This window comes from Prionailurus viverrinus, chromosome C2 (genome assembly GCF_022837055.1).
Source record: "Prionailurus viverrinus isolate Anna chromosome C2, UM_Priviv_1.0, whole genome shotgun sequence".
Classification (NCBI taxonomy): Eukaryota; Metazoa; Chordata; class Mammalia; order Carnivora; family Felidae; genus Prionailurus; species Prionailurus viverrinus.
In genome coordinates, this window is record NC_062569.1 from 31,791,139 (window position 1) to 31,818,608 (window position 27,470).

At 39.5% G+C, this 27,470-nt stretch overlaps 1 protein-coding gene across 5 annotated transcripts in view; it reads left to right on the forward strand.

The window, feature by feature from the left end:
• The window catches only part of PPP2R3A (protein phosphatase 2 regulatory subunit B''alpha), a 200,798-nt gene that overhangs the window by 89,098 nt on the left and 84,230 nt on the right, over nucleotides 1–27,470 (forward strand). For all 5 annotated transcript variants that reach the window (XM_047875324.1, XM_047875326.1, XM_047875325.1 and 2 more), the window contains 2 exons: nucleotides 2,488–2,591; nucleotides 9,397–9,499. In XM_047875324.1, coding sequence (XP_047731280.1) covers nucleotides 2,488–2,591; nucleotides 9,397–9,499 — 207 coding nt within the window. The remainder of the gene's footprint in view (nucleotides 1–2,487; nucleotides 2,592–9,396; nucleotides 9,500–27,470) is intronic.

Genomic DNA, 27,470 nt, shown 5'->3' on the forward strand with positions numbered 1-27,470 from the left:
TATAATTAATTGAAAGAAATAGTTTTTTTTTTTATATGAAATTTATTGACCAGTTGGTTTCCATACAACACCCAGTGCTCATCCCAAAAGGTACCCTCCTCAATGCCCATCACCCACCCTCCCCTCCCTCCCACCCCCCATCAACCCTCAGTTTGTTCTCAGTTTTTAACAGTCTCTTATGCTTTGGCTCTCTCCCACTCTAACCTCTTTTTTTTTTTTTTTCCTTCCCCTCCCCCATGGGTTCCTGTTAAGTTTCTCAGGATCCACATAAGAGTGAAACCATATGGTATCTGTCTTTCTCTGTATGGCTTATTTCACTTAGCATCACACTCTCCAGTTCCATCCACGTTGCTACAAAAGGCCATATTTCATTTTTTCTCATTGCCACGTAATATTCCATTGTGTATATAAACCACATCTTCTTTATCCATTCATCAGTTGATGGACATTTAGGCTCTTTCCATAATTTGGCTATTGTTGAGAGTGCTGCTATGAACATTGGGGTACAAGTGGCCCTATGCATCAGTACTCCTGTATCCCTTGGATAAATTCCTAGCAGTGCTATTGCTGGGTCATAGGGTAGGTCTATTTTTAATTTTCTGAGGAACCTCCACACTGCTTTCCAGAGCAGCTGCACCAATTTGCATTCCCACCAACAGTGCAAGAGGGTTCCCATTTCTCCACATCCTCTCCAGCATCTATAGTCTCCTGATTTGTTCATTTTGGCCACTCTGACTGGCGTGAGGTGATACCTGAGTGTGGTTTTGATTTGTATTTCCCTGATAAGGAGCGACGCTGAACATCTTTTCATGTGCCTGTTGGCCATCTGGGTGTCTTCTTTAGAGAAGTGTCTATTCAGTTTTCTGCCCATTTCTTCACTGGGTTATTTGTTTTTCGGGTGTGGAGTTTGGTGAGCTCTTTATAGATTTTAGATACTAGCCCTTTGTCCGATATGTCATACGCAAATATCTTTTCCCATTCCGTTGGTTGCCTTTTAGTTTTGCTGGTTGTTTCCTTTGCTGTGCAGAAGCTTTTTATCTTCATAAGGTCCCAGTAATTCACTTTTGCTTTAAATTCCCTTGCCTTTGGGGATGTGTCGAGTAAGAGATTGCTACGGCTGAGGTCAGAGAGGTCTTTTCCTGCTTTCTCCTCTAAGGTTTTGATGGTTTCCTGTCTCACATTTAGGTCCTTTATCCATTTTGAGCTTATTTTTGTGAATGGTGTGAGAAAGTGGTCTAGTTTCAACCTTCTGCATGTTGCTGTCCAGTTCTCCCAGCACCATTTGTTAAAGAGGCTATCTTTTTTCCATTGGATGTTCTTTCCTGCTTTGTCAAAGATGAGTTGGCCATACGTTTGTGGGTCTAGTTCTGGGGTTTCTATTCTATTCCATTGGTCTATGTGTCTGTTTTTGTGCCAGAAAGGAATAGCTTTTTATTGAAGAAACAAAATCAACACCTTTTAGAGTATTATAGTTTCATATTCATTCCCAGCACCTCCTAAGGCTTTTATTATATGTAGTCATTTGTGGTTGCTTCTAATATATAAATAAATGATAGCGTTTGGTTTTTATCTTTAATCTTTTACCTGAATTATAACCATTTAAAATAGATGCCTGTCTGCTTTGGATTTTCTCTCTCTCTCTTTCTCTTTCTCTTTCTCTCTCTACCCCTCCCCTGTTCATGTTCTGTCTCTCTCTCAAAAATAAATAAACACTAAAAAAAAAAAATTGGGTGGCGGCGCGGAGTTGGGGGGAGTTGGTGCCTATGTGGCTCAGTTGGTTAAGCCTCCGACTTAGGCTCAGGTCATGATCTTGTGGTTGATGAGTTCGAGCCCCACATCAGGCTCTGTGCTGACAGTTCGGACCCTGGAGCCTCCTTCAGATAATGTATCTCCCTCTCTCTCTGCCCCTCACCCCCTCATGCTGTCTCTCTCTCTATCTGTATCTCAAAAATAAGTAAATATTTAAAAAAAAATTTTTTTTAATTAGATGGCTATTTTCTTGAGCAATCTAGACTTTTCCAGTTCTTCCTGACCCTGGGGCTTAATAACATAATAGGCAAAGGAGAGAGGGAGATGTGTGGGAGAGTATATTAATACCAGTGACCAAGTATTAAATGTGGCTGGCTGTGGGACATATACAACCATGACATTCAGTCATTTTTCTTTTTCGAAGGTAGAAAATATATGATGTGAGAGTGGTAGGAAGGGAGACTGGTTACTTTATCAGGAAAGGGAAAGACATATCACTGTAGATGATCTTGGAGAAAAGGTCAGATGGATTTCCATTTCCTTCATTAAACATGGAATCTTCTTGTTTCCCCTCTGTCTCTTTCTGAATCTACCATAGCTGATGTATTTGCTTCTGCCCCAGTTTGGCTCCCTCAAGGACCTATGACACAAAGGCTAAAAGCCACAAAGGCCCATTGTTTGGCTGTGTCATCATTTCAACACCCCTTGGCTTACACTGTATTTGTGTTTTATTTGCAGCTCTGTGGCTGTCCTCTTTATTGGAAAGCCCCCATGTTCCGGGCTGCAGGGGGAGAGAGGACAGGATTTGTGTCCGCACAGTCATTCGTTGCCATGTGGAGAAAGTAAGTATACAACCAGTCACTCCAGGGCTAGGCAAAGAATTGTCTGGTTCTCACAAGGTGCTTTATAAAGGTCACTTATTTTACACATTCATTAATTTTTCTTTACCCTTTATTTCAACAAGTAAAATTCAGTGATTCACACTTATTTATAACCACACAAATTTTTTCCATAATCTTTATCTACATGTCTCTAATCAGTGAAAGAGATCTTCAAAGATACCTTTTTAGTAACTCTTTGATAGTTTCTTAGTTTTACTTGTTAAATTTGGGTCTTAGAATTTGACTCTGGTAGCAGTGGCATAAAAGTAGAGTCTCCTCAGGGCGCCTGGGTGACTCAGTAGGTTAAGTGCTTGACTTGATTGCAGCTCAGGTCATGATCTCACAGTTCATGAGTTCAAGACCCATGTCAGGCTCTATGCTGACAGTGCAGTTCCTGCTTGGAACTTACTCTGTCTTTCTCTCTCTCTGCCCCTACCCCACTCCTGTGTGTGCGCTCACTCGCTCTCTCTCTCTCTCAAAATTAAGCTTTAAAAAAGTAGACTCTCCTTTAAGGGGAGCAGACCATATGTGTCATGTGAAAAATACAGCTTCCTGGGGTGCCTGGTTGGCTCAATCGGTTAAGTGTCCAACTCCTGATTTCAGCTCAAGTCTATGATGTCATGGATCGTCATAAGTGTACTCTTAATCCCCATCACCTGTTTCACCTCTGACAAGTTTTCTTTCATTTTAACCTTCTTTTTTTTTTCTTCCTTCTTCTTTATAAGTTATTTCTTGATATATTTATACATTTTAAGAGAATGTCACAGCTTGCCCCTTCTACCTCTTAACTGACCGGACTTCTTTACATATGTTTATAGCCTTGTTTACATGTGTTCTGCTCACATTTTTTGGGCTAGATACCCTTCCTGGTAAACTATTGGGAAATGCCATTCACCTGTTATCCTCATTGTCGTCATCATTATTATTACTTAAAATCAACATATAATAGCAAAATTCAGCACACAGATTCCTTCTGTTCCCTTCATGCCACCTAAAAAGCCCTTAGCAGTATAATGCTTGAGAATAGTAGGTGATTGATAAGTGTATTCTTATTTTTAAAAATCTAGCGGCAAGTTGAGTTCACCAAGTTCTTTCTGCATTACATTAGAACAACAGCTATAAGAGTATATAGAACTCCTATCAGTTAATGAACTTTTTGTTAAAGAACCATACCAATGCTAAATGTTAAAATGCTTCATGTTTTCCAGGTGAATTTTAGTCATTTTGTTACAGGGAATAGTTCTAAGTTGTCTGAATACCAAGAACTAAAAGGGCCCTAGGAGAATCATTCCTCATACACTATCTAGTTGACACTTCAAAGTCAGTGTCATGATCACCATTCCACGTCTCCTATAGCAAATAGAAAACTGCTGGATAAAATCTAAGAAATACCTTTTTTTTTTTTTAAATGTGTTGATAAGTAGTCATAAAAGTCAGGGAATTCATTAGAGGCTAGAAATAGCATAAAAGCACTAATTAACAGGAGTGAACCAGCAAAAGAATTGGCATTTCCCCTTAGGGTATTTATCATCAGTATTTCTGGCAGCCTAGAACCTACAGGAAGGAAATAGAGCCTTGGGCCTGAACAGTAGAGAAGTCAGCTTGGATTCCCTCTCCTTTTCCCACCAGTAAAGCCAAGACTTTAGCTGGGTGGTCCAATTATGTGTTAATTATTATTGTTATTTTAAATTAGCATGTAACAGTAGCCGAATTAAAGAACTTGAAATGTATACATGTTCTAACTTTTGTTCAGCTAACTTCTTTCACCCTGGTAAATATCAGGCCCTGAAAAAGCCTTAGGTGGATGCAGTATGAACCAAGGGTAGAAAGAATATAGATGCTGCACAACTCTTGTCAGAGGTACCTTTAGCCATTGAGATCAGCATTGTTGGTCATCTAACAATCTGTGAAAGCGGCAAGAAGTGAGTTATAATTGTTTCAGAAAAAAACTTTGAATAAGCTGAGAGATTGAAAAAAAAGGAGGTAGTCTCTTCCAGAAGAGATTAGAGCCAGAAAGAAGTAATTATTTTAGGTCATTCTGAATATTCTAGAACCCTACATTTGTGAGCCAAAGGGTGACTATAGCAAAGGAAAACTGTTAACCAACTTGAGTTACCTGTAGTTAACCACATAATCTTAATAACAGCCAGGTTTTTTGTCTTAAGACTGTGTCACTGAAAAGGTGGACATTTATGTTGGTAGGTAGAGCAGCAGCAGCCACAACAGCTGTGTCCTTTTTTTTTTTTTTTTAATATTTATTCATTTTTGAGAGAGTGTGAGTGGAGGAGGAGCAGAGAGAGAGGGAGACACAGAATCTGAAGCAGGCTCCAGGCTCTGAGCTGTCAGTGCAGAGCCTGATGCAGGGCTCAAACTCACAAACCATGAGGTCATCACCTGAGCTGAAGTCATACGCTTACCGACTGAGCCACCCAGACGCCCCTAGCTGTGTTCTTTTATTGAGATGGATCATTTTAATTTTATCTCTAGGGAAAGGATATTTTTACAAAAGGCAAAGGGGAAAAAAGACACAAAGCACAACTCTTCATTTTAGGTAACTACAGGAGACTGTTTATGAAGTCATACAGCATGACTAACTGTCCCTGTCTTTTTTCATTTGAAAAAACATTTCTGTGACTAGATTAAGTGTATGTCTGTATATTAGTCTTATTTTATGACCCACACTAAAATGGTTGGAGCGCCCTCTAGTGGGAGCTCCTTTCGGCGTTCTTAAAATGCCTTTTATTTATTTTATTTTATTTTATGTTTTTATGTTTTTATGTTTTTATTTAAATTCCAGTTCGTTAAAATACAGTGTGATAGTAGTTTCAGGTGTACAACACTACCATTCAGCATGGGCTTATCACAAAAAGTGCCCTCTTTAAACCCCCATCACCTATTTCACCCATCCCTCTACCACTGTCACCCCTGGTAACCACCAGTTTGTTCTCTGTTGTTAAGAGTCTGTATCTTGGCTTTTAAAATGCCTTTTAAGGGATGCCTTGGTGGCTCCGTTGGTTGAGTATCCAACTCTTGATTTTTGCTCAGGTCATGACCCCAGGGTTGTGGGATCCAGGCCTGGGTTACCCTCTGTGCTGACCTTGGAGCCTGCTTAAGATTCTCTCTCTCCCTCTGCCCTTTTCCCCTGCTCATGCACTCTCTCAAAATAGAATAGAATAAAATAAAATAATTAAAAATAGTAATAAAATGCCTTTTAAAAGCAGAGGTGCTTTAAGGGAGACCCAGATATGGCTATTTGGGGAGACTAAGCAGTTGAGCATGATGGTTTGAGTTATCATACTGATCTTGAAGAAGATGTGTGTTTATTTTTGCAATTTTTTTTTTTTTTTTTTTTTTTTTTTTTTTTACCAATTTTGCCCTTTGCATAAGGTGACTTGGGCTTAAGTATAGTACATTAAAGCTTTCAACTACAAAATATTACTGGGAAATAATGACATAGAATTTAAACATATTGGCATATGCATACACAAGCTGACTTGCTCCCATAATAGGCTCTTTATATTCTTGAAAAGTGAAGTCACATGTAAAAGTCACAGAATAACAAGAAATAATTTCCCTGCTATCCCAGTACTCATGGGATGGAGGCTTCCTAGCCCTCCTCCTAATGTTTTGAGGATGAACACCTTAATGGGCTCTTGTTCCCCTGCCTCTGCCCTCCCTCCTTTCCCTGCTTTATTGCCCATTTCATATCTATACTCTGATATCTATTTTCTTACAGTCAGGACATTTTTACATTTTTAGGGGAAAGACATTGCTCCATGGCTTTTTTGAGTTCCTGGATTACCCGCTTTGTGGCAGAGATCCTCTCAGTCAGTCAAGTAATATTGATCCAGCTTCGTTATGCCTTATTTTCACTTACCTTTGAATGTCAGTGTATGATTTGTCTCTTAACAGTATTTTGTTTTAAGAGCTCTGGAAGATACCAGTTTAAAATAGCTATGTTTACCTTCTTTCTCCAGCTTTCACAACTTTTATTTATCTCCTTTTCTCTTCCATATAGAGTTTACCGGCCACTGTCATCAGCTGGAAATCATAATTCACCTTTTCTTTCTATTTCATGCTTCTGGTCAGAAAAAGCCATTCTTGATTTGCCTTTTTCCTCTCAGAGTATCTCTCATCTGTGCTATCCTTTCTTTATAAAAGTGCTCCTTTACAAAGATCTCACCACCTTTTTATTGTGATCATCCCAACCATTTTCTAATCCTAGGAGGTGGTTCCCATCAGCATTTATTACATACTAATCTTTTTCTGAAATGTATACATGTTTAACTGTAGAGGCCTTGAGAATGCTAAAGAATGATAAGGAGAATTAATATACAAATTATACTGTAACTTTAATAATCACAAATGAAGTCAGTTTTTAAGTATACATCCATTAAATCACAAACATTTTTTGAGAATCTTCTATGTGAAAGTCACTGTGCTGGCTGCTAAGGAAGAAAAAAGACCTGTCTATAACTGTGTCTGCCCTTAAAGTGCCAGTGAAATAAAAACAAACTAATAGTACAATGGTAAATATAATACAATAAATTAAACAGTACAAAGATCAGTAAAGAATTTAGTTATGAGAGAAGGCTTTTTGAAAGACTTGCATTATTAGCTGAACCTTAAAGAATAGCCAGCATTCCAATAGCAAAGTCAAGAGGGATGGTATTCTAGGAGAGTAGAATCATATGAGAAATGGCAAAGAGGCAAGAATGCACATGGCACACTTAGAGAATAATGGACCAGGCCAGCTGTCTGGAGTGGAAGTTTCATTTAGCAAAGCAGTAAGGTAGATAGGTAGGCAGGCTCCCATCTAGTTACAGAGAGCCTTAAATGCTGAACTGAGGCAGTTAGACTATTCGTATAAGTGGCAGAGAGCTACTGAACATTTTTGAAAAAGAGGATTATATAATCAAAGAATGTTTCGGAATGAATTGCCTGTGTTTTAAGGTTGGATGAACACTGAAATCTGTTTTGACCCTTTTCCTTCTGTTGGTCTCAGCATGAAGTAATAAGACCCTTACTGAACTCAAAAGTACACTGGCATTAGAAAAGAGGGAATGGTTGTATAAAACATTTTGAGGAAATATTCCTAAGGACTCCTGTATTCCCATCCTGTATTCCAAACACTTAGGGATCCAAGCTGGAAACCTAGGAGTTGTTACGGACTTCCCCTTACTTTCATCCCTCCACACCAATCAACTACCCTGTCCTTCTCATTACAACCAGATTTTCCCCTTTGTCTTCATCTCCCACTGCTACTATCCATGCTCAGGCCCATAGTTGGATTTTTGCTTGATATTTTTGAAAAGCACATCTGATCTTGTCACTGTCCAAGTTAAAATTCTTCCATGGAGTAGGCCAAAGCCAAGTCTTCCTGATCTAACATAAAAAGGCCAATCCTATATGCTCATGTCCACTTTTCTTACCACCCCAGTGTTTGTAGCTGCCAAAATATTCCACACACTCTCACACCAGGCATTTGTACTTGCAGCCCTCCTGACCCACAGCATCCTTCTTTCCTACTTACCAGTTCTAGGGAATCTCACTGGCCCTCTTGTGTCCTCCCATGACACCCATGCTTATTACTTCTGTCGCATGACAGAGTATAACCTGAGTATGTAAGTATAATCTTAATGGTGTAGCACTCTCACTAGACTATAAACTGTTTACAGAGCACAGAACTGTGTCTTATTTTCTCTGAATCCCAAGTATCTTCAAGGCTAGACACAAGTGGCACACAGTTAGCATTCACTAAATGTAATGAAGAAAAACAAGAAAATGTGGAGACTAATGGGATGTGCATAAAATAAGGAAAAGAAATAAGTTTAAAATGACTTCAAATTTCAAGCCCAGATAATTTGGATATTTCCACCTTTAACAAAAATAGATGTCCAGGAAAAGGACTGGCTTTGACGGGAAGATATAAAATTTGTTTTTTGATACTTTAACTTTGTTGTCAGAGTATAGTTACTAAATGGAAATGTCCAGTATTAGTTGGGCATGAGGAATTCATAGAGCTTAAAGACTTAAAAGGGCATTCATTCATTTTTTTTTTTCTTTTTTTATTGGCCCTTCAAAGTCTAATTTCAGAAACCCCCTATCAGGTGGGCCCTGAATATGTCTGCCAAACTGGGCAAACAGAAGTCTTTGTCTTATGTGGTGCATAGTAGTCCAACTGATATATTCTCTCCTGGCTGGCAGGTAGCTCTAGAGTTCTGGGCCTGGATGTCCTGTGCCAACCCTGAATGGACATTTTCCCTCCCCTGCAATTAGTTTAGTTGATCCTGTGGTCTTAGCCCCAGAAACATTTTACAAAAATAATATGCCATTTTGTTATTGAGCTTTTCTTGAGGTGTCCCTTTGACAAAATCAAGAGCATGGAGGGGCTCCTGGGTGGCTTAGTTGGTTAAGTGTCTGACTTTTTGATTTTGGCTCGGATCATGATCTCACAGTTCGTGAGTTCAAGCCCAGCATTGGGCTCTGTGCTAACAGTACAGAGCCTGCTTGGGATTCTCTCTCTCCCTCTCTCTCTGGCCCTCCCTTCTGCTTGCTCTCTCTCATTCTCTCTCAAGTAAGTAAATAAATAAATAAACTTTAAAAACTTAAAAGAACGTAGAAAATTCCCTTTCTTAATCTTTGAAAAGAGAGAACTTGATTCTAGATCTAAATGGCCTTCAGTTGAGGCTGAAATTAGCAACTGTTGATATTGTAGACATTGTTCACAGTAGCCAGACTTCCTAAGCAGTTGTCTCTTTTGTAGGTTGCTGAATAACCATCATGATGATGCCTCTAAGTTTATCTGTCTCCTGGCAAAGCCCAGCTGCAACTCTCTAGAACAGGAGGATTTTATCCCTTTACTTCAGGTAATTTTCATTTCCTTCTAAAAATGGGTTTTATTTTTAGAGTTTCAGAGGTTTTAAATATTTTTCAGCTGTAAGATATGTCAATTGAGATATACAAATCTAGAAGTCAGATTTGTAGAAGAGTGGCTTTCAAGCTCATTTTAGCAATAAAATCCTCTTGTTAAATGAAAATTAACACAGAACCTATAGTTTTAATAAAACAGATAAAACAGGGCAACTCCCACTGAAGCAGAGAAAGGGGTGCCACTCACCCTCCCCCTTGTCTAACCACAGGAAACATTGAAACACCTTCTGAAACCAGACATTTGGCCTACTTGGCCTAATTGACCTATGCCCAACAGAAAGGGCCCACTTGAGGAGTATTTACATCTAGGCCTTCCAATAAGAATCAGTTACATGCCAATATTGGATCTTTTTTTACTATAGCATTCTTCATAGCCTGATATGTTGCTTATTAATATTATTAATTTCATGTCTAAATATTTGGCTTTCCTAAGCAGATTGCAAATTCCTTGAAGCTAAGGTCTGTCTTTTCATGTCTGTTGAATGCTTATCATTGTTTTAGTTGTTCCAGTAAATCTTTGTTGACCTGTTCATGAAGATGCCTAAAGAAGGACAGAAAAATATATTAACATAGTTTGTTTTGTTTTGTTTTTTCAGTTGTATTCATGGCTGCCATCATTTTTTGGTAAATTTTTTGTTGAAATATAATATATACACAAAAAACATACAGATCAAAAGTGCACCCAACAATCATGTTTCACATATGCGTGAAATCGTATAATGTTTGTCTTTCTGTGATTGACTTATTTCACTTAGCATTATACCCTCTAGGTCCATTCATGTTGCAAATGGCAAGGTTTCAATTCTTTTTTATGGCTGCATAATATTTCATCGTGTGTGTGTGTGTGTGTGTGTGTGTGTGTGTGTGTGTGTATACACACATACATATAAATATATACCACCTGTTCTTTATCCATTCATCAGTCAGTGGTCACTTGAGTTGCTTCCATAGTTTGGCTATTGTAAATAATGCAGCAATAAGCATAGGGATGCATGTATCTTTTCATATTAGTGTTTTCATATTCTTTGGGTAAATACCCAATAGTAGAATTACTAGGTCATATGGTAATTCTATTTTTAATTTTTTGAAGAACCTCCATACTGTTTTCCATAGTGGCTGTACAAAGTTGCGTTCCCACCAACAGTACACATGAGGGTTCCCTTTTCTCTACATCCTTACCAACACTTCTTATTTATTGTTTTGATTTTAACTGTTCTTACAGGTGTGAGGTAATATCTCACTGTGGTTTTCATTTGTATTTCCCTGATGATTGATGATGTTGAACATCTTTTCATGTGTCTGTTAGCCATCTATATGTCTCTTTAGATAAATGTCTGTTCAAAACATTAAGTTTTTTTTTAATTTTTTAAATTTACATCCAAATTAGTTAGCATATGTGCAACATTGATTTCAAGAGTAGATTCCTTAATGCCCCTTACCCATTTACCCCATCCCCCCTCCCACAACCCCTTCCATAACCCTCAGTTTGCTCTCCATATTTAAGAGTCTCTTATGTTTTGTCTCCCTCCCTGTTTTAATATTATTTTTGCTTCCCTTCCCTTATGTTCTTCTGTTCTATGTCTTAAAGTCCTCATATGAGTGAAATCATATATTTGTCTTTCTCTGATGGACTAATTTCGCTTAGCATAGTACCCTCGAGTTCCATCCACGTAGTTGCACATGGCAAGATTTCATTCTTTTTGATTTGCGAGTAATCCTCCATTGTTTATATATACCACATCTTCTTTATTCATTCATCCATCGATTGACATTTGGGCTCTTCCCATACTTTGTTGTTGATAGTGCTGCTATAAACATTGGGGTGCTTGTGCCCCTTCAAAACAGCATACCTATATCCTTTGGGTAAATGCCTAGTAGTGCAATTGCTGGCTAGTAGGGTAGTTCTATTTTTAATTTTTTGAGGAGCCTCCATACTGTTTTCCAGAGTGGCTGCACCAGCTTGCATTCCCACCAACAATGCAAAAGAGATCCTCTTTCTCCGCATCCTCGCCAACATCTGTTGTTGCCTGAGTTGTTAATGTTAGCCATTCTGACAGGTGTGAGGTGGTATCTCATTGTGGTTTTGATTTGTATTTCCCTGATGATGAGTGATGTTGAGCATTTTTTCATGTGCTTGTTGGCCATCTGGATGTCTTCCTTGGAGAAGTGTCTATTCATGTCTTTTCCCCATTTCTTCACTGGATTATTTGTTTTTTTTGGGTGTTGACACTGATGAGTTCTTTATAGATTTTGGATACTAAACCTTTATCTGATATGTCGTTTGCAAATATCTTCTCCCATTCTGTCAGTTGCCTTTTAGTTTTGCTGATTGTTTCCTATGCTATGCAGAAGGTTTTTATTTTGATGGGGTCCCAGTAGTTCATTTTTGCTTTTGTTTCCCTTGCCTCTGGAGACTTGTTGAGTAAGAAGTTGCTGCAGCCAAGATCAAAGAAGTTTTTGCCTGCTTTCTCCTCTAGGATTTTGATGGCTTCCTGTCTTAGCATTTAGGTCTTTCATCCATTTTGAGTTTGTTTTTGTGTCTGGTGTAAGAAAGTGGTCCAGGTTCTTCTGCATGTTGCTATCCAGTTTTCCCAGCACCACTTGCTGAAGAGACTGTCTTTATTCCATTGGATATTCTTTCCTGCTTTGTCAAAGATTAGTTGGCCATACGTTTGTAGGTCCATTTTTGGGTTCTCTATTCTGTTCCATTAATCTTAGTGTCTGTTTGTGTGCCAGTAAAAAACATTAGGTTTTAATAACAGTTCTCTATCCACCCCTTGATCCATTCTTGACCCTGCTCTGACTCCTACAAACTACATATTTTGTGTCCTCTTCCCTGACTAGCTTATGGTTGGGTCTGGTCAGTGGATCATACTGCCAGGAATGGGCATTTCTTCCCCACTTTGTTTCAGCACAGCAACCATATCTATATGCTGCAGCTTTTGCTGAGTGGCCTCTTCTCCACAGTTCTATTGCCTACCTCGCTCCTATAACTCTTTTCCTTGCCTTGTCCCTCTGGCTGTAGGGATTGTAAGGGTATCTTTCTGTTGCTTGTTCCTGGTGCCTCACTGTTCCCTTGTCTGTTCCCTTAACCTACCCATGACTTTACACGTAGTCCCTTCATGAAAGATTCACATGGGTGAAGTCTCTTTCCTGTGGGAACCCTATCCTGACTGAGTTTTACCAGAAGTTTTAATAAGACCTCTGACAGGAGTTTAAATTAAATCCATATCAAGAGAATTACAAATAATAATAAAACTGTAATTATGCATTAGTGGACATTTATACTTCCTTTGCTTATTAGGAGAGATTTTATTTTTCTTTAACAAATGGACTTGTGGAATCTTCAGGTAAAGATGACAGACTGAATAGATACATTCTCCTTCCATTCTGTCCCAAACTTCTCTGAAGTTAAAGTCTAGGAGTTTAAAAGAATAAACATATGAAAATAAATGGAATAGTAAAGAAGAATGCAGGAGAAAAAAATTACTGTCAAGAGGTTACCATATTTCTTAAGGTAGAAGGCAGAAGGGGCACCAGTCGGTTAAGTGTCTGACTTTGGCTCAGGTCATGATCTCACGGTTCGTGAGTTTGAGCCCCATGTCAGGCTCTGTGCTGACAGCTTGAGCCTGGAGCCTGTTTCAGATTCTGTGTCTCCCTCTCTCTTTGCCTCTCCCCTGCTTGTGTTGTGTGTGTGTCTCTCTCAAATATAAATAAAAACATTAAAAAAAAAAAAAAAAGAAGGCAGAAGCAAGCTACGGAAACCACAGCCCAGAATGAGGGGCTATGTATGGGCTATAGTGGAGAAGTGAGCTGCTCTCCTTTATTCTCTCAGCAGGATCCCAAAGTAGCTATAAACTCAGGGTTGGCAGATCTGACGGGAACTATTAGAAATGGGGATTCATTGAAGGGTGGTATATAGAACAATGGACCAGTTGATTCTATTTGGTTTCCAAAAGTAAAGTGCAGCCTGGCATTTTATTCACAAGCATAAACAAAATAACAAACAAGAAAGCATGCTAAGACAAATTCCAATAGACAAGTATTCTAGATAGTACCTGGCCAGCACTCCTCAGAACTGTCAAGGTCATCAAAAACAAGGAAAATTTGTAAAATTGTCACAGCCAAAGGAGCCTAAGGAGATATGACAACTAAGTGTAATAGGAGATCCTGGGTAGGATCCTGGGACAGAAAAAACATATTAGACAAAAACTAAATGTGAATAAAGTAGGGTCTCTCATAATAGTAATATAATACCAATATTATTATAATAGTTGCTTATTATAATAAATGCTAATGTAATGCAACATATATGGGAACTCTCATACTGTCTTCCAGATTTTTCTTTAAAACTGTTCTAAAAAATAAAGTCTTTTTAAACAATTACTATATTCAGAGAGATTATCTAAAATAAGAATAGAATATTATGAAAACAGAATGCTAACCACTGGAAAGAGCTGTTAGAATTTTAAAATGTACCAAAATTTAAAATTTCATCATAAGGCCTAGAAGCTAAAGTTTAGGATATCTCGCAAGGGGGGGGGGGGGGGGCGGGGCAGGGGAGACGGAGGGAGGCGACATAAAGACAAGAATTTCAACAACTAACTGGAGTCTGGAGAAGAAAAAAAGACAAAATGGAGAGAAGGAACTCATCACAGAAATAATATAGAAAGGAGGGGCGCCTGGATGGCTCAGCCGTTTGGGCATCCGACTTCAGCTCAGGTCATGATCTCGCCGTTCCTGAGTTTGAGCCCCGTGTTGGGCTCTGTGCTAACAGCTCAGAGCCTGGAGCCTATTTCAGATTCTCTGTCTCCCTCTCTCTCTCTCTGCCTCTCCTCCACTCATGTTCCTTCTCTCTCAAAAATAAATAAACATTAAAAAAAATTAAAAGAAATAATACAGAATGGAGAGAATTGGAGAGACTGGGGTGATGAGTCCAAAGAGCTGGAACCCAGTAGGATTCCTTGGGATCCCTGTTTCCCTCTTTGGGAGAAACACAACATGCTTGTGTAACTAGCATCTAATCAAAAATAGAAATTGACACTCCCACCCCAGTTTCTCTTGCTCCCTCCATTCTTGCCCACAGAATTAAAGAAATTATATAGAATACAAGTCTTTTGCTTGAAAAAAGCCAAGTACAATGAATAAAAAAAAAGAAACAGACATACACATATCATCTTGAAATTTTAGAAAAACTGATGAAAACAAGATACTAAAAGTTTTCAGAGAGAAAAACGAGGTTCCTTTAACAGGAACAAAAATTGAGGTGCTGTTAGATTCTCCTTGGCAACTCTAGGGAAATGGATTTGAAATCAGATTTCTAATATCTGCCAAGCTATCAGTCAGATATGAGGTTTAGAATAAAGACATTTAAAATTTAAGAAAGTGGGGCACTTGGGTGGCTTAGTTGGTTAAGTGGTTAAGTGTCTGACTTCGGCTCAGGTCATGGTCTCAAGTTTCATGAGTTTGAGCCCCACATCAGGCTCTGCATTGACAGCGCAGATCTCTCTCTCAGAAATAAACAAACATGGAAAAAAAAAACAGCAGAAAGTTTGTCTGCTGTCTTCTTAGAGTTACTTGAATATATATACTATGTCAAATTAAGTAAACCAAGAAAGAGGAATATATGATCCACGAAACAGTGGATTCAATCCAAAGAAGCAGTGAAGGGAAGATCTTAGATGGCAACTGAAGAGCACCCAGTCCAGAATAGAAAAGGTGATGGGGTTTCTCTGGGAAGTTCTCAATAAAGGGGAATAGGGAGGGGAGGAGCTACTTCATGCAGTACTATTATATTTGAGAACAGAAACTAGAGGGTATGCTGACAGCACAGCATTCTGTATGAACAAGTTAAAGAAAAGCAATTCAAAACTCCCAAGAAAACTGAAAAAAACTATATATGACAGTCATGTTTTAAGCTTGAAACAAACTGAAATATGGCATGATTATAAACAACTAATGGAGAGTAAGAAAAGAAAGTCCATTTAGCTTCAGTTCTCCTTTGCCCAAGAGACATGATGTTGGACCACTAAGAAAGTAGGAAATTTCTCCTGGAATGGAAGCAGTGGCAGGCTACATTTTTCTTGCCCTCCTGCCTAGCTGGCCCAAATGTGGGTGGGTGCCAGTTCTGATACTCTGCATGTTCCTTGTTAGCACCATTTGCCCCATTCTAGCATTCCCTTGCAGACTTTCCCCAGCAGGCCCCCTCCAGAGTAGCTCCCACCCTGCCACATCCAGTAGGCACCCTAGTCTAGGAATGGCACTTGCCTCCAAAGCCGTTTCCATCCCATCGTACATAGTGGGCAGCCTCAGCCAGGACCTGCATCCTCAAAAACTACTCCTACCCGGGGGAGTTGGGGACAGCCCTCCTCACAGAAGTTGTGGCCTAGCCACAAAGGGAGGGAACATGCAGGCCACACAGAGTCACCCCTGGAGATCTGGTTCTGGTGACCAGGGAAGACTGTGTTTCTGGGCCCCACAGGATGCCTTCTACATAAGGCCACTCCTTCATGACCAGGAGATGTAGCTGATTTACCTAAAACATAGAAACAAGGAGAGTCAGACAAAATGAGGAGACAGGAATGTGTTTCAAATAAAAGAACAAGACAGAAAACAACCTCAGAAAAAGAACTTTACAAAATGGAGATAAGCAGTCTAGCTAATAGGGAATTCAAATAATGGTCATAAAGATGCTCACTAGAACTATAGAGAAGAATAAATGAACACAGTGAAAACTTCAACAAAGAGAAAATGTTAAAGGGAACCAATCAGGACTGAAGAACAATAATTGAAATGAAAAAATACACTAGAGGGAATCAGCGGCAGTTAGAGGATGCAAAAGAATGGATCAATGATCTAGAAAGCAGAGTAGTGGAAATTATCCAAGCTGAACAGCAGAGTGAAAATTTTTAATATGAGAATAGTTTAAGGGACCTCTTAGACAACATCAGGCTTAGCAACATTTGCATTAGAGGGATCCTAGAAGGAGAAGAGAGAAAAAGCAGAAAACATATTTGAAGAAACAATAACTGAAAAATTTTTTAACTGAGGAAGAAAACAGACATCTGGGTCCAGGAACCTCAGAGAGCCCCAAACAAGATGAACCCAAAGAGGTCCACATAAGTCACGTAATAATTGAAATGTGAAAAGTTAGAAAGAATCTTAAAAAGCAGCAAGAGAAAAGCAGCTAGCTACCCACAAGGGGACACCCATAAACGTATGAGCTAACGTTACGGCAAAAATTTTTCAGGCCAGAAGGGGGTGGAATGATATATTTAAAGTGCTAAAAGGAAAAGGAAAAATGAAAAACCCCACAACCAAGAGTACTCTACCTAACAAGGTTATATTTCAGAATTGAAAGAGAGAAAGTTTCTCCGACAAAAATTAAAGAAGTTTAACTTCTTTAAGTTTTTTTAAACTTTTTTGAAGTGAACCAGCCTTACAAGAATTGCTAAAAGAACTTCTTTAAGCAGAAAAAAAGGCCATAACTAGAAGTAAGAAAATTATGAAAAAAAACCCCAAAACCCTCACCAGTAAAAGCAAACATACAGTAAAGGTAGTGGCTCAACCACTTATAAAGCTAGTATGAAAGTTAAAAGACAAATAGTAAAATCGACTATATGTACAATAGTTAAGGGATGCACAAAATAAAAAGTTGTAAAACATGACATCAAATACATAAAACATCAGGGGATGTGCAGAGGATTAAAAATATGGTGCTTTTAGAATATATTAGGACTTAAGCAACCATTAACTTAGAATAGAAAGTCATCCAACCACCAAAAAACTACCAGAAAACAATGAACAAAATGCCAGTAAGTACATACCTGTCAATAATTATTTTTTTTTAATTTTTAATGTTTATTTATTTTTGAGAGAAAGAGGGACAGAACGTGAGTGGGGGAAGCGCAGAGAGAGAGAGGGAGACACAGAATCAGAAGCAGGCTCCAGGCTCCGAGCTGTCAGCACAGAGCCCAACACAGCCCTCAAACTCACAAACCGTGAGATCATGACCTGAGTCGAAGTCACTCACTCAACCGACTGAGCCACCCAGGCGCCCCCATAATTACTTTAAATGTAGATAGACTAAATGTTCCAATAAAAAAAACACGGAGTGACTGAATGGATTAAAAAACAAGACCTACTGGACACAGACTGGAAGATGGTGGCTTAGGAGGATGCTGGGCTCACTGTGCATCCTGCTGATCACTTAGATTCCACCTACACCTGCCTAACTAACCCAGAAAACCACCAGAAGACTAGCAGAATGGAGTTTCGGGAGCCAAGCACAGAGGAGAGGCCCACGGAAGAGGGTAGGAAGTGGGGAGAGACAGTGCGCAACCACGGACTGGCGGGAGGGAGCCGGGGCGGAGGGGCGGCCCGCTGGCCAAGCAGAGACCCCGAGTCTGGCTCGCAAAAGCGGAGGGGCAGGATGAAGTGTGTTCCCACAGCAAGTGGGGACTTGCTTAGCATCTGGGAGGTCATAAGTTAACAGCTCTGCTCGGAAAGCGGGAAGTCTGGAGGAGAAAGGGAGGGAGAGTTGCTGAGCCCCGGGACGACAGAGCTCAGTTTGGAGGGGAACAAAGGCGCTCGCCAGCGCCATCTCCCTCGCCCATCCCCCAGCCAAAATCCCAAAGGGAACCAGTCCCTGCCAGGGAACTTGCTTGCTCCGTGCAAACACCCAACGCGGTGCTTCTGCGGAGCCACCCCTCCAGCAGCAGGTCTGACTCCCTCCCGCTGCCACGGGGCCCCCTCCTGAAGTGGATCACCTAAGGAGAAGCGAGCTAAGCCTGCCCCTCCTGCCCCCGTGCACCTTGCCTACCCACCCCAGCTAATACACCAGATCCCCAGCTCCACAAGCCTGGCAGTGTGCAAGTAGCCCAGACGGGCCACGCCACCCCACAGTGAATCCCGCCCCTAGGAGAGGGGAAAAGAAGGCACACACTAGTCTGACTGTGGCCCCAGCAGTGGGCTGGGGGCAGACATCAGGTCTGACTGCGACTCCGCCCACCAGCTCCAGTTATACACCACAGCACAGGGGAAGTGCCCTGCAGGTCCTCACCATTCCAGGGACTATCCAAAATGACCAAAGGGAAGAATTCCCCTCAGAAGAATCTCTAGGAAATAACAGCTAATGAACTGATCAAAAAGGATTTAAATAATATAACAGAAAGTGAATTTAGAATAATAGTCATAAAATTAATCGCTGGGCTTGAAAACAGTATAGAGGACAGCAGAGAATCTCTTGCTACAGAGATCAAGGGACTAAGGAACAGTCAGGAGGAGCTGAAAAACGCTTTAAACGAAATGCAAAACAAAATGGAAACAACGATGGCTCAGATTGAAGAGGCAGAGGAGAGAATAGGTGAACTAGAAGATAAAGTTATGGAAAAAGAGGAAGCTGAGAAAAAGAGAGATAAAAAAATCCAGGAGTATGAGGGGAAAATTAGAGAACTAAGTGACACACTAAAAAGAAATAATATACACATAATTGGTATCCCAGAGGAGGAAGAGAGAGGGAAAGGTGCTGAAGGTGTTCTTGAAGAAATAATAGCTGAGAACTTCCCTGAACTGGGGAAGGAAAAAGGCATTGAAATCCAAGAGGCACAGAGAACTCCCTTCAGACGTAACTTGAATCGATCTTCTGCACAACATATCATAGTCAAACTGGCAAAATACAAGGATAAAGAGAAAATTCTGAAAGCAGCAAGGGGTAAACGTGCCCTAACTTATAAAGGGAGACCTATAAGACTCGTGACTGATCTCTCTTTTGAAACTTGGCAGTCCAGAAAGGATTGGCACGAGATCTTCAATGTATTGAACAGAAAAAAATATGCAGCCAAGAATCCTTTATCCAGCAAGTCTGTCATTTAGAATAGAAGGAGAGATAAAGGTCTTCCCAAACAAACAAAAACTGAAGGAATTTGTCACCACTAAACCAGCCCTACAAGAGATCCTAAGGGGGATCCTGTGAGACAAAGTACCAGAGACATCGCTACAAGCATAAAACATACATCACAATGACTCTAAGCCCGTATCTTTCTATAATAACACTGAATGTAAATGGATTAAATGCACCAACCAAAAGACATAGGGTATCAGAATGGATAAAAACACAAGACCCATCTATTTGCTGTCTACAAGAGACTCATTTTAGATCTGAGGACACCTTTAGATTGAGAGTGAGGGGATGGAGAACTATTTATCATGCTACTGGAAGCCAAAAGAACGCTGGAGTAGCCATACTTATATCAGACAAACTAGACTTTAAAGGCTGTAACAAGAGATGAAGAAGGGCATTATATAATAATTACAGGGTCTATCCATCAGGAAGAGCTAACAATTATAAATGTCTATGCGCCGAATACCGGAGCCCCCAAATATATAAAACAATTACAAACATAAGCAACCTTATTGATAAGAATGTGGTAATTGCAGGGGACTTTAACACTCCACTTACAGAAATGGACAGATCATCTAGACCCACGGTCAATAAAGAAACAAGGGCCCTGAATGACACATTGGATCAGATGGACTTGACAGATATATTTAGAACTCTGCATCCCAAAGCAACAGAATATACTTTCTTCTCAAGTGCACATGGAACATTCTCCAAGATAGATCATATACTGGGTCACAAAACAGCCCTTCATAAGTATACAAGAATTGAACTTATACCATGCATACTTTTAGACCACAATGCCATGAAGCTTGAAATCAACCACAGGAAAAAGTCTGGAAAACCTCCAAAAGCATGGAAGTTAAAGAACACCCTACTAAAGAATGAGTGGGTCGGGGCGCCTGGGTGGCGCAGTCAGTTAAGCGTCCGACTTCAGCCAGGTCACGATCTCGCGGTCCGTGAGTTCGAGCCCCGCGTCGGGCTCTGGGCTGATGGCTCAGAGCCTGGAGCCTGTTTCCGATTCTGTGTCTCCCTCTCTCTCTGCCCCTCCCCCGTTCATGCTCTGTCTCTCTCTGTCCCAAAAATAAATAAATGTTGAAAAAAAAATTTAAAAAAAAAAAAAGAATGAGTGGGTCAACCAGGCAATTAGAGAAGAAATTTAAAAATATATGGAAACAAACAAAAATGAAAATACAACAAACCAAACGCTTTGGGATGCAGCGAAGGCAGTCCTGAGAGGAGAATACATTGCAATCCAGGCCTATCTCAAGAAACAAGAAAAATCCCAAATACAAAATCTTAACAGCACACCTAAAGGAAATAGAAGCAGAACAGCAAAGACACCCCAAATCCAGCAGAAGAAGAGAAATAATAAAGATCAGAGCATGTGCTCGCTTCGGCAGCACATATACTAAAAAAAGATCAGAGCAGAAATAAACAATATAGAATCTAAAAAAACTGTAGAGCAGATCAATGAAACCAAGAGTTGGTTTTTTGAAAAAATAAACAAAATTGATAAACCTCTAGCCAGGCTTCTCAAAAAGAAAAGGGAGATGACCCAAATAGATAAAATCATGAATGAAAATGAATTATTACAACCAGTCCCTCAGAAACACAAGCAATTATCAGGGAATACTATGAAAAATTATATGCCAACAAACTGGACAACCTGGAAGAAATGGACAAATTCCTAAGCACCCACACACTTCCAAAACTCAAACAGGAAGAAATAGAAAACTTGAACAGACCCATAACCAGCAAAGAAATTGAATCAGTTATCAAAAATCTCCCAACAAATAAGAGTCCAGGACCAGATGGCTTCCCTGGGGAATTCTACCAGACATTTAAAGCAGAGATAATACCTATCCTTCTCAAGCTGTTCAAAAAAATAGAAAGGGATGGAAAACTTCCAGACTCATTCTATGAAGTCAGCATTACTTTGATTCCCAAACCAGACAGAGACCTAGCAAAAAAAAGAGAACTACAGGCCAATATCTCTGATGAATATGGATGCAAAAATTCTCAATAAGATAGTAGCAAATTGAATTCAACAGCATATAAAAAGAATTATTCACCATGATCAAGTGGGATTCATTCCTGGGCTGCAGGGCTGGTTCAACATTCGCAAATCAATGTGATACATCACATTAAGAAAAGAAAAGAACCATATGATCCTGTCAATCGATGCAGAAAAGGCATTTGACAAAATTCAGCATTCTTTCTTAATGAAAACCCTCAAAAAAAGGCGGGGTAGAAGGAATATACTTAAACACCGTTAAAGCCACTTATGAAAAGCACACACCTAATATCATCCTCAATGGGGAAAAACTGAGTGCTTTCCCCCTGAGATCAGGAACATGACAGGGATGTCCACTGTCACCACTGTTGTTTAACATAGTGTTGGAAGTTCTGACATCAGCAATCAGACAACAAAAAGAAATCAAAGGCATCCAAATTGGCAAAGATGAAGTCAAGCTTTCACTTTTTGCAGATGAAATGATATTATACATGGAAAACCCAATAGACTCGACCAAAAGTCTGCTAGAACTGATAACATGATTCCAGCAAAGTTGCAGCATACAAAATTAACGTACAGAAATCAGTTACATTCTTATACACTAACAATGAAGCAACAGAAAGACAAATAAAGAAACTGATCCCATTCACAATTGCACCAAGAAGCATAAAATACCGAGGAATAAACCTAACCAAAGATGTAAAAGATCTGTATGCTGAAAACTATAGAAAGCTTATGAAGGAAATTAAAGAAGATATAAAGAAATGGAAAAACATTTCATGCTCATGGATTGGAAGAATAAATATTGTCAAAATGTCAATACTACCCAAAGCTGTCTACACATTCAGTGCAATCCCAATCAAAATGGCACCAGCATTCTTCTCGAAGCTAGAACAAGTAGTCCTAAAATTTGTATGGAACCACAAGAGACCCCAAATAGCCAAAGTAATATTGAAGAAGAAGACCAAAACAGGAGGCATCACAATCCCAGACTTTAGCCTCTACTATAAAGCTGTAATCATCAAGACAGCATGGTATTGGCACAAAAACAGACACATAGACGAATGGAATAGAATAGAGATTCCAGAACTGGAGAGCATGGCCAAAAGTATGGCAAACTCATCTTCGACAAAGCAGGAAAGAATATCCAATGGAAAAAAGACAGTCTCTTTAACAAATGGTGCTGGGAGAACTGGACAGCAACATGCAGAAGAATGAAACTAGACCACTTTCTTACACCACTCACAAAAATAAACTCAAAATGGGTAAAGGGCCTGAATGTGAGACTGGAAACCATCAAAACCCTAGAGGAGAAAGCAGGAAAAAACCTCTCTGACCTCAGCCGCAGCAGTTTCTTACTTGACCCATCTCCAAAAGCAAGGGAATTAAAAGCAAAAATGAACTATTGGGACCTTATGAAGATAAAAAGCTTCTGCACTGCAAAGGAAACAATCAACAAAACTAAAAGGCAACCAACAGAATGGGAAAAGATATTTGCAAATGACGTATCATATAAAGGGTTAGTATCCAAAATCTATAAAGAGCTCACCAAACTCCACACCCGAAAAAACAAATAATCCAATGAAGAAATGGGCAGAAAACATGAATAGACACTTCTCTAAAGAAGACATCCGGATGGCCAACAGGCACATGAAAAGATGCTCAACATCGCTCCTCATCAGGGAAATACAAATCAAAACCACACTGAGATACCACCTCACGCCAGTCAGAGTGGCTAAAATGAACAAATCAGGAGACTATAGATGCTGGAGAGGATGTGGAGAAACAGGAACCCTCTTGCACTGTTAGTGGGAATGCAAACTGGTGCAGCCACTCTGGAAAACAGTGTGGAGGTTCCTCAAAAAATTAAAAATAGATCTACCCTATGACCCAGCAATAGCACTGCTAGGAATTTACCCATGGGATACAGGAGTGCTGATGCATAGGGGCACTTGTACCCCAGTGTTTATAGCAGCACTTTCAACAATATCCAAATTATGGAAAGAGTGTAAATATCCATCAACTGATGAATGGATAAAGAAATTGTGGTTTATATACACAATGGAATACTACTTGTCAATGAGAATGAAATGTGGCCCTTTGTAGCAACGTGGATAGAAGTAGAGAGTGTTGTGCTAAGTGAAATAAGCCATACAGAGAAAGACAGATACCATATGTTTTCACTCTTAGGTGGATCCTGAGAAACTTTACAGAAGACCGTGGGGGAGGGGAAAGAAAAAAAGAAGGGGGACAGAGGGAGCCAAATCATAAGAGACTCTTAAAAACTGAGAATAAACTGAGGGTTGATGGGGGGGATGGTGGGAGGGAGGGGAAAGTGGGTGATGGGTATTGAGGAGGGCACCTGTTGGGATGAGCACTGGGTGTTGTATGGAAACCAATTTGACAATAAATTTCATAAAAATAAATAATAAAAGCTGAAAAAAAAAAAAAGAATGAAAGAGGTCCCTGATGAACATGGATGCAAAAGCCCTCAAGAAGATATTAGCCAACCAGATCCAACAATACATTAAAAAAATTATTCACCATGACCAAGTGGGAATTATACCTGGGATGCAGGGCTGGTTCAATATCCGCAAAACAATTAACGTGATTCATCACATCAATAAAAGAAAGAACAAGAACCATATGATCCTTTCATTAGATGCAGAGAAAGCATTTGACAAAATACAGCATCCTTTCTTGATAAAAACCCTCAAGAAAGTAGGGACAGAAGGATCATACCTCAAGATCGTAAAAGCCATATATCAATGACCCAACGCTAATATCATCTTCAGTGGGGAAAAACTGAGACCTAAAACCCTAAGGTCAGGAACAAGACAGGGATGTCCACTCTTGCCAGTGTTATTCAACATAGTGTTGGAAGTCTTAGCATCTGCAGTCAGACAACATAAAGAAATAAAAAGCATCCAAAACAGCGAGGAGGAGGTCAAACTTGCACTCTTCGCAGATGACATGATACTCTGTAGGAAAATCCTAAAGATTCCACCAAACAACTGCTAGAACTGATGCATGAATTCAGCAAAGTCGCAGGATATAAAATCAACGCACAGAAATAGGTTGCATTCCTATGCACCAACAATGCAGCAACAGAAAGAGAAATCAAGGAATTGATCCCATTTACAATTGCACCAAAAACCATAAAATACCTAGGAATAAATCTAACCAAAGAGGTGAAAAATCTATACACTGGAAACTATAAGAAGCTTGAAGACACAAAAAAATGGAAAAAGATTCCATGCTCCTAGATAGGAACAACAAATATTGTTAAAATGTCAATATTACCCAAAGCAATCTACACATTCAATTGCAATCCCTATCAAAATAACACCACATTCTTCACAGAGCTAGAACAAATAATCCTAAAATTTGTATGGAACCAGAAAAGATGACGAATAGCCAAAGCAATCTTGAAGAAGAAAACCAAAGCAGGAGGCATCACAATCCCAGACTTCAAGATAGACTACAAAGCTGTAATCAACAGATACCATATGGTAGCACTCTTATGTGGATCCTGAGAAACTCAACAGAAACCCATGGAGGAGGGGAAGGAAAAAAAAAAAAAAAGAGGTTAGAGTGGGAGACAGCCAAAGCATAAGAGACTGTTAAAAACTGAGAACTGAGGGTTGATGGGGGGTGGGAGGGAGGGGAGGGTGGGTGATGGGTATTGAGGAGGGCACCTTTTGGGATGAGCACTGGGTGTTGTATGGAAACCAATTTGTCAATAAATTTCATATAAAAAAAAAAGTAAAAAAAAAACCTGTAATCATCTGGACAGTATGGTACTGGCACAAGAACAGACATTCAGATCAATGGAACAGAATAGAGAACCCAAAAATGGACTCACAAATGTATGGGTAACTAAACTTTGACAAAGCAGGAAAGAATATCCAATGGAATAAAGACAGTCTCTTCAGCAAGTGGTGCTGGGAAAACTGGACAGCGACATGCAGAAGAATGAACCTGGACCACTTTCTTACACCAGACAGAAAACTAAACTCAAAATGAATGAAAGACCTAAGTGTAAGATGGGAAGCCATCAAAATCCTTGAGGAGAAAGCAGGCAGAAACCTCTTTGACCTTGGCCACAGCAACTTCTTACTCAACACGTCTCCAGAGGCAAGGGAAACAAAAGCAAAAATGCACTACTGGGACCTCATCAAAATAAAAACCTGCACAGCGAAGGAAATAATCAACAAAAGGCAACCGACAGAATGGGAGAAGATATTTGCAAACGACGTATCAGATAAAGGGTTAGTATCCAAAATCTGTAAAGAACTCATCAGTGTCAACACCCAAAAAACAAATAATCCAGTGAAGAAATGGGGAAAAGACATGAATAGATACTTATCTAAAGAAGACATCCAGATGGCCAACAAGCACATGAAAAAATGCTCAACATCACTCATCATCAGGGAAATACAAATCAAAACCACAATGAGATACCACCTCACACCTGTCAGAATGGCTAACATTAACAACTCAGGCAACAACAGATGTTGGCGAGGATGCGGAGAAAGAGGATCTCTTTTGCATTGTTGGTGGGAATGCAAGCTGGTGCAGCCACTCTGGAAAACAGTATGCAGGTTCCTCAAAAATTAAAAATGGAACTACCCTACTAGCCAGCAATAGCACTACTAGGCATTTACCCAAAGGATATAGGTATGCTGTTTTGAAGGGGCACAAGCACCCCAATGTTTATAGCAGTACTATTAGCAACAGCCAAAGTATGGGAAGAGCCCAAATGTCCATCGATGGATGAATGGATAAAGAAGATGTGGTAGATATATACAATGGAGTATTGTTTAGCAATCAAAAAGAATGAAATCTTGTCATTTGCAACTACGTGGATGGAACTCAAGGGCATGATACTAAGTGAAATTAGTCAGAAAAAGACAAATATCATATGACTTGTATGAGGACTTTAAGAGACAAAACAGATGAACATAAGGGAAACAAAAATAATATAAAAACAGGGAGGGGGACAAAACATAAGAGACTCTTAAATATGGAAAACAGACAGGGTTACTGGAGGTGTTGTGGGAGGGGGGGATTAAGAACTCTACTCCTGAAATCATTATTGCACTATATACTAACTAATTTGGATGTAAATTAAAAAATAATAAAGTTAATAAAAATTAAAAAAATTAAAAAATATTAGGTAACAAAATTTTTTTTCAACGTTTATTTTTTGGGACAGAGAGAGACAGAGCATGAACGGGGGAGGGGCAGAGAGAGAGGGAGACACAGAATCGGAAACAGGCTCCAGGCTCTGAGCCATCAGCCCAGAGCCCGACGCGGGGCTCGAACTCACGGACCGCGAGATCATGACCTGGCTGAAGTCGGACGCTTAACCGACTGCGCCACCCAGGCACCCCACAAAATTTTTAAAAATAAGATAAAAATAAATGTTTGTGGACCTTACAACAGACCTTCAAAATGCATGAAGCAAAATCTGATAGAACTGCAAAGATACATTCACAATTATAATTGCAGATTTCCATGTGCTGCTCTCAATAATGAACAAGTTGAGAGAAATCAATAAGGATATAGAACATTTGAACAATACTATGAACCAACTTGACCTAACTGACATTTATATTACTCTTTACCAATCAGCAGTAGAATACACGTTCCTTTCACATGTACACAGAATATTTACCAAGACAGACCATATTCTGGGCCATAGAAGAAATCTCAATAAATTTTCAAAATTTAGTTCATAAACTGAATCATCACAGAATAAAGGATTTCTTTGGCTTTAATGGGATTAAATTAGAAATCATGAAAGATGTTTGAAAATTCTCCAAATATTTGATAACTAGCACTTTTAAATAACCCATGAGTCAGAGAAAAAATCAAAAGGAAAATTAAGAATTATCTTGAACTGAATGAGAACATGTCAAAGTTTGTGGGATGCTGCTAAAACTGTATTTAATAAGAGAGTTTGGAAAGTTTACAGATGACATGATCA